The sequence below is a fragment of the Salvia miltiorrhiza genome, chromosome 4 (genome assembly GCF_028751815.1).
Source record: "Salvia miltiorrhiza cultivar Shanhuang (shh) chromosome 4, IMPLAD_Smil_shh, whole genome shotgun sequence".
NCBI classification, from domain to species: Eukaryota; Viridiplantae; Streptophyta; class Magnoliopsida; order Lamiales; family Lamiaceae; genus Salvia; species Salvia miltiorrhiza.
Window position 1 is genome coordinate 25584629 of NC_080390.1, and position 8469 is coordinate 25593097.

Here is an 8469-nt window from a genome sequence, read left to right on the forward strand (position 1 = left end):
CCTCCTCCCCACAGAAATTTGGAGAACAGTGAATTAAGTTCCTTAATCACCGCTTTAGGAATGAAAGCGAGGGATAATTGATAGACCGGGATGGATTGCAACACCGATTTGACAAGAGTAATTCGCCCTGCCAGCGAAAGATGTCTTTTCTTCCAACTTGCCACTTTGTTTGAGACTTTATCAACCAAAAACTTCCAATCTCCAACACCATTGCTGCGCCCCCCCACTTTAGTACCCAAGTATTTGCACGGAAAGGATCCGATCTTGCACATGAGTAGCGATGCCCATCTCCTCTCAACTGCCTCATCCACTCCCACTGTCAGAAGACAGCTTTTGTCAAAATTTACAGCTAAACCAGAGACGAACTGGAAGAGAATCAGGAGTTTCTTTACGCTCTCCATATTCTTGTCATCTGCCTCCAACAAGAAGATAGTATCGTCCGCGTACTGCAGATGTGAAATTGGCACTTTATCCTTGCCAATCTTCGCCGGAACTAGGAACTGCCTCTCAGCTGCTCTTTCAATGAACTCGTTGAGGCCTTCCGCCACAATAAGGAAAAGGAAAGGTGACAACGGGTCACCCTGTCTCAAACCTCTCTCCATTTTGAAGTCTCCCGTCGATGACCCGTTCACCAATACACTTGCCGTTCCAGATTCCAAACACCCTTTAATCCACTTCCTCCAAACTCCGTCAAAGTTAAGTCGATCGAGAAGCATATCCAAGAAATCCCATTGCACAGAGTCGTATGCTTTTGCGAAGTCAATCTTAAAGAAAATACGACTCAATCTCTTCTTTTTTGCCTCGAAAATAGCTTCATTCAGGATAACCACCCCATCTAGGATGAAGCGGCCCTTGACAAACGCACTTTGATTATCGGAAATGATCGACCCCATAACCCTCTTCAATCTCTCAGCCAAGATTTTAGCCACAATTTTGAACAAGCTGGTGATAAGAGAAATTGGTCGAAAATCATCGATCGACCCAGCCCCTTTTTCTTCGGAATCAGAACAATAAAAGAGGCGTTACCTCCTTTCGGAATTTTTCCGTTTTCGTGAAATTCCTTCAAAACCTGGAGTAAATGCTCTTTAACCACGTGCCACGCCGCTCTCCAGAATGTGAAGTTAAATCCATCGGGTCCCGGACTCTTGTCTCCACAACAGCTCCAAACTGCTTCTTTAATCTCGTCCAAATCAAAATCCCTGCTCAGCCACTGCCTCTCGTCATTTGAAATTTTCCTCCTCATGAAGTCCAGGGGGAAATCAGGCATCAGTCGTTCTTTCCTTTTGAAAAAAGCTTCAAAATGATTTCTCACTCTAGCTTTAACCTCTTCCGGTTTAGATATCCACGAGTTTTCAAAGATCATTCCGCCAATCTCATTTTTAACCCGTCTCCCCCGAATTGCCCTATGGAAAAAACCCGAATTAGTATCTCCCTCTTTTAGCCATTTGATTTTGGCTTTCTGTTGCAGCATTATCTGTTTATTCTTGATTTGAAGGGAGAGCAGGGCTTGAATCTCATTTCTCCTGATCACCTCTGATTCTTCAAGACCTCTCTGTTCGTCCACCTTATCCTTCTCTTGAAGTTCCTTCTGAAGTTCTTTGATTTTGTGGTCAATCTCACCGAAAGAAGTCCGATTCCACACCTTCAACGCCTCTTTGAGTTTCTTCAGTTTCTCCTTAACCTCAAAAAAGCTCCATCCCCCCACATTAGTCTCCGTCCAAACCTGCTTGACCATCTCCTCGAACTCCGAATGATTCACCCATGCATTGAGGAACCGAAAAGGTCTTGGTCCCCAATCCTCCGATCTTGTAGTGAGAATAATCGGACAGTGATCCGAAATTGAACGTTGAAGTCCTCGTGCCGACGTTCCTTCCCAAGTAACCATCCAATTCTCATTTACGAGGAAGCGATCAATCTTACTCTTGCACTTTCCATTTGGTTTGTACCAAGTAAACTTCCGGCCTTGAGTTTTAATTTCCTCCAAATCGTTCTCCCGGATAAATTCTTCAAAACTTCTTGCATCTCCCTAGATTTACTACTGAATATATTTGTTGGTAGGTGACCTGGATAAACTGGAAAGCCTCGATGATCTAGCATATTAGGCAGCTTAAACTCACAATTTTTTTGTTACTTCCCATAAACTGAATTTCGTACTTTCTTTTGCCACTGCATTTTTCATGATTCAGAATACAACTAGAGTTAACCCGTCAAAATTCGACGGGAATTATTTTATGTCATTATTTATAATTATTTTATATTATTTTTATTATTATAGCATATGAAATAGTTTATTTATAAATTATTTCTTTAATTAATTTAATATGATCAAATCTATATTATATATAAAGAAGCAGTTTAACGGGAACAATTTACCCGCAAATTTTAAAAATCAGTTTTTATGTCAAACTAATTAGGCCTATTTTTTCGGCTACCTTTATCTTATCACAATTATTTCATGTTTTATGTTTTGCCTCTAAAAAAAACTCTCTTTTCCACTAGCAAATACTCCCTGTTTATCGTTTCCACTCTAAAATAACTTTTTAGCTTTTTTATACTCCTATTTTATTTTTGTTATTTTCGTTTTCTTATTTTTTCTTCTAAAATTTGTAATTTAATAATGATAAAATATTTAATATATAGTATTAAATTAAAAGTTATGATAAGTGCTTTAATTTATATTTGATAAAAATGTTATAGAAATTAAAAGTCTCAAACTTATTTTATTTTTATCTATTGATTTTATTTTATTTATTAAACTATATGCAAATAAATAGTTTTGTACATTTTAAAATAGTATATGATACATAATGATACTCATTATCATTTATAATTGCTTTTGATATTTGATGATTTATATATTTACACATTATCAGTTAAAATTAATTAATTGGTATTTTAAAAATTAAAATTAAAAATTCAAATATTTTCAAATTCATATTTGCATTAACTTATATTTAAATTATGTTTAATATGTAGTGTGTGTGTGTGTGTCTATATATATATATATATATATATATATTTAAATATCATTCAATTTCGATGTTGGTCGTGTATCGCACGAGCGGGCATACTAGTTAAATTAATAGTACAATTTGAAATAATATTAAACTTAATCACTTTCTCTAATTAAATGTACGTTGTGATAATAGAAATACATTTTTATATAAATATTCATTTGATGAAGTTTATAAAACGTTGGCGCGGGATTCGAGATTTTAGAAAAAAAATATATGTAAATTTGAAGTATTATATGATGTATGATTGATGTTTTTAATCGTATATCGATAATATTTATTAAGTTTTTACAAATTCTTTAAATTTGACATATAAGAAATAATTTAATTAAACATGTCATTTGAGTATCATCTCATATGGACATAATAAGACCAGATAAAAGACCACATATGACATTCGAATGTCAGAATTTTGAAAATCATATTCTCTAGAGTTTGAAATACCACATCTGACTTTTGAGCATCATCTTGTATGGAGTTTGAAAATTATAACTTACTTGTGAGTATCATTTTGTCTAAAGTTTGTGAAACTATAATTAAGTTATGAGAATAATCTCGTTTAGAGCTTGACATGCCATCTTTGAATTTTGAGCACCCTCTCATGTGGAACTTGAAAAATCACAACTTAGTTTTGAGCATCATCTTGTCTGAAATTTAAAACGCCATAACTGAATTTTGAGCATTATCTTATCTGCAGTTTGAAAAATCATAATTGACTTGTGTGCATCATCTCGTCTAGAGTTTGAAATATCATAATTAAGTCTTGGTAATCTCGCCTCTTACTTATGAGCATCATCTCTAAAACTTGAAAGATGAAAATTGAATTATGAGCACCTTCTCGTCTCAAACTTTAAACAACATCGTCAAATTTGAAATCATATTCAATCATCTATAATGATCAACTCTCTAGTAAATGGAATTCTAACAACTTAAATAATAGTAATAATTAAAATTTTAAATATTCTCTCCGTGCATGAAATGTTGTCCCAATTTATTTTAATTACGATGATTGGCTAAATGATGTGTTAAATACTCCCTCGTCCCATTACAAATGTCCCACTTTCCATAATGAGACGTCTCATTACAAATATTTCATTTCTTTTTTGGCAATATATATTCTCTCTTTATACCTAATATTTAAATAATTTTCACTAACCCACTTTATCCACTTTCTACATATTTTTTAATCTCCGTGTCCAAAAGTAATGTGACATTTGTAATTGGACAGAGGGAGTGCAGTTTTATATTTTGCTAATATTTTGTTTGGATAATCCTCATTTGTTGTGTTCAGTGTGTTCCTACTCTCGTTTAGAGTTAAAATCAAGAGGAGTTCGGTTCTCTGCCCGCATTGAAGAGAGTCTAGCTCCAATATAGACTCGTGCAAGATCTGTGAAATATTAATATAATAATTTTTAGATATTTAATGGTTTTCAGATTTAGAATTTGATTAAAAATTTAGTAAAAATAACAATGAATGAGAATTAAGGAAAATTAGAATGGAGTGATTATACGACGCCACGTAGGATAGGATTTATTTTGTTATTAGGAATATTAATATAATAATTTTTTGATATTTAATAGTTTTTAGATATAGAAACTGATTAAAATTTAGAAAAAATAAGAATGAATGAGAATTGAGAAAAATTATAACGAAGTGATTAAAAGAATGAATGAGAATCGAGGAAAATTAGAATGAAGTGATTATAGGACGCCACGTAGGATATGATTTATTTTGTTATTATATATATATAGATAATGTTATTTGGACAAAATATATTCGGATAAGATATAGTAGTTGAATCTTTTAAAAAATAAATTTATGTAAAATTTTTGGTTAAAAGAAATAGTTAATTTTATTGTTTTCTTCACATTGTAGTTTTTTGGTAATTTTTAATAACTTTTTTATTTTTTATTATTTTTAAAGTAAAAAAACTAAAAAAATAATAACGATTTAAAAAATTGTTAAAAAATTATAAAAAAAACTACGTTGAGAAATATGTTGAGAAACCAATAAAACTGACTAATTTCTTTTTAAATTTAATCTGAATCAAAAAATTTAAATAAATCATTTTTTAAAAATCTTTAACTTTTTTTCTTCGGACAAATTTCATCCAAATAGCACTACTCTTTGGAATAACATATAGATAATGTTATTAATATAGTAAACACACGGATTTTTCTTTTTTTTATTCTTTTGCCTACTATTAAATTTTGTTCTATTTTGCCTCGCCCATTTTTTTTTTGAATTATACCTCGCCCAATTTTTATTCTTCTGCATTGAGCCCCTAACTTTTAATTTCTTTTGGGTATCGAGCTAATAAATTAATTGTTTCTTGTTGTAAATTAGAGAGAATATAAAGAACAGACAACATGAGAGAAAATAACATGCAAAAATCTTTATTACGAGGATCAAAAACCTCTATTTCTATAGAAAAAATATATATAAATATCTACACAGACTACACTTATAAGGATTTTTTAGAACATTAAAATTTTGTTATTCTGTTGTATCTTTCACGACATGGATGGATATGGATGGATCAATATTCACGTTAAAACATTTGTATAAAAATACTAATAAGTAAGATAAAATTAAAGTAGTTAAATAGAATATAGTAACTTGATAGTTGAGGGTCCAAGAAAACTTGAGTTATGATAATATATAGATAGATGGGTTACAAATTAAAGAACCAATTAAAAAGAAAAAGAAATGATTACTGTGCTCTCATTTTTACAACCAACCAAAGTGTAATACTCCCTCTGTTGGGTATTTTTGCCTAGCCAGGGTTACACCTCTTGTTTCCCGAACCTCCTGTCTTCCCCACTCGTGCTCAAGCACTTGATCTTCCTCTTCTTTTGCAGATCTTCGACTTCTCTTCTCTACTCCTTCTTCTTTTCTTCAAATCTGCACAAGGGAGAAAGACAACAAATAAAAGTGATAAAATAAAGGAAAGAAGATGAAAGAAAAGATAGAGTTCAGAGAAGGGGAAAAAGTGTCCTCGGGACACAGTGTGGCTCAGATTTTCCCCTAGTACTCAGCAACCCTTCCGGCAGCAGAATGATCAAGACCAAGAGATGGATGGAGGAGCGACTTCTCAGATCTCAGCCCAGCAGAGCCACCAACAGCAGGAGCCAGAAAACAGAACTCCGATGGCTCAGATCTTCTCAGGTAACCACCAAACAGGGCTCCGGTGAACAGGAAAGCCCGGTGATACCACCACCCACACAGGGAATCCCGTACTATCAAAGAAATGATTACACACTTGAAAGGAATGGCAGAGTCTTTCTCACTTTGATAATCCGGTTCTTCCCATATGAGAGAGCATCAGGGATATAAAGGAGAGCAGCAGTATAACGGGAGGGAGAATCGCTATTGAAGGCGATGAAGAAACCAAGGCAAAAGGGCGGTGAGAGGGTGGAGAAGTTGATGAGTCAGAGAGAGAGAGAATTAGGGTAAGGGAAGCGGCGCAGAGTGAAGTGAGAGAGAGAGTGGGGCTGGGGTGGGGTATATCAGAGGGGAAGATGGGCTAGGTTAAGAAGTGGGCTCGGTTCTGAGCCCTAAAGTTGGCCCAGACAACAGAAGAGAATAAATGAGAAATGGGTCAACCTCACATATCCACCTTTGGCACATTGATCATTTAGTCACCATGGAAGGATCAGCCATTGAGTATGAGTTATCATCACAGCCCCCATTTTTACTCTCATCTGCCACAAAGTCAAGACAAGAGAGGGTGAGAGAAATATTATGCATATTTAACTCAATCTCAAACCACAGAGATCAATCCAAAAGGAAAATCACCATATCTCAAACCCAAAGGGTTATCATTGAAGACACAACAAGACTCAACACACAAGGTACAGATACAGGAGCAAACAACAGACAAGGAGAAGAGCAGACACACAAACCAGAACAAGGCAAAACGAAGCAACATGCAAAAAAAAGGAAGACAAGAAAGAGACAAGCAGCCACAGAGGCTGAACTTGTCACACAAAGGAGCACAGAGGTTCAGTCAGGACCAATGTTCAAGGTCCCCTTGCAAGATTCCAGCTTTGCAACTGGTAGGCACTTAGTGCCCATATCTGCAGGATTGAATTCAGAGGGAATCTTGTTCAGAATCACATCACCCTTTTCCACAACAACTCTGATAAAGTGATACCTAACATCAATGTGTTTTGTTCTATCATGGAAGACATGATTTTTGCATAACTGAATAGCAGACTGACTATCAGAGAAGAGCACAGGTTTATCATCAACAAACTTAATCTCAGAGAGCACACCATTTAACCATATAGCCTCCTTTACAACTTCAGTAGCTGCAATATACTCAGATTCAGTAGTAGATAAGGCCACAATGCCTTGTAACTGAGACTTCCAACTTATGCATGCATCACATAAAGTAAACACATAAGAAGTAGTAGACTTCCTATTGTCCCTATCATTAGCATAATTAGAATCCACATAACCAACACACTTGACACCATTTCCAGACTTAGAGAAGAACAGACCATGATTCATAGTAGATTTAAGATATCTGAAGAGCCATTTCATAGCTTCCCAGTGAGGGAGACCAGGATTTGACATGTATCTACTTAAACAAGAAACAACATAAGCAATATCAGGCCTAGTGCTAATCATCAGGTACATAACAGAGCCTATGGCATTGGCATAAGGAATATTTCTCATTTCTTCAAGATCAGAATCAGAAGTGGGGCATTGTTTCTTACTTAACTCAAAATGGGATCCAAGAGGCACATTGACAGGATTGCAATTAACCATGTTGAACTTAAGAAGAACTTGTTTCACATAATCAGATTGATGCAGTAAAATAGTACAATTCTCCCTGTTTCTTTCTATGCTCATGCCTAGGATTTTCTTGGCATCCCCTAAGTCTTTCATGTCAAACATATCACATAGACATTTCTGAACATGCTGTATGGTTTTCAAACAAGGACCAAGTATGAGCATATCATCAACATATAAAAGTAGGAACACATGAGACTCACCACCCAAATGATACAAGCAATGATCAAAGTTGCTCCTAACAAAGTTCAAACTTTTCATGCATTGGTCAAACTTCAAATTCCATTGTCTAGGAGACTGTTTTAAACCATACAAGGACTTTTTGAGAAGACACACATGATCAGGAAAGTTTTTATCAACAAAACCCTCAGGCTGTTTCATGTAAATATCATTTTCAAGTTCACCATGTAGGAAGGCAGTAGTGACATCCATTTGTTTCAATTCCCAGTTGAAATGAGCACAGAGAGCAAGCATGATGCGCACAGTAGTAAATTTCACAACTGGAGCAAATATCTCATTATAATCAATGCCCTCTTTTTGTGTAAAACCTTTAGCAACAAGTCTAGCTTTGTATCTAACATGGTCCACCTCATTTTTAATCTTAAACAACCATTTGCATTCAACTATAGAGCAATCAGCAGGTTTAGGAACCAA

The 8469-nt window shown here is 34.7% G+C and overlaps 1 protein-coding gene across 1 annotated transcript; it reads right to left on the reverse strand.

The window, feature by feature from the left end:
* Positions 1-901: 901 nt before the first annotated feature.
* On the reverse strand, positions 902-1735 carry LOC131023208 (uncharacterized). The gene has a single exon (XM_057952749.1). It carries the CDS (start codon positions 1733-1735, stop codon positions 902-904), a length of 834 nt encoding a protein of 277 aa, XP_057808732.1.
* Between the last annotated feature and the right edge of the window lie 6734 nt (positions 1736-8469).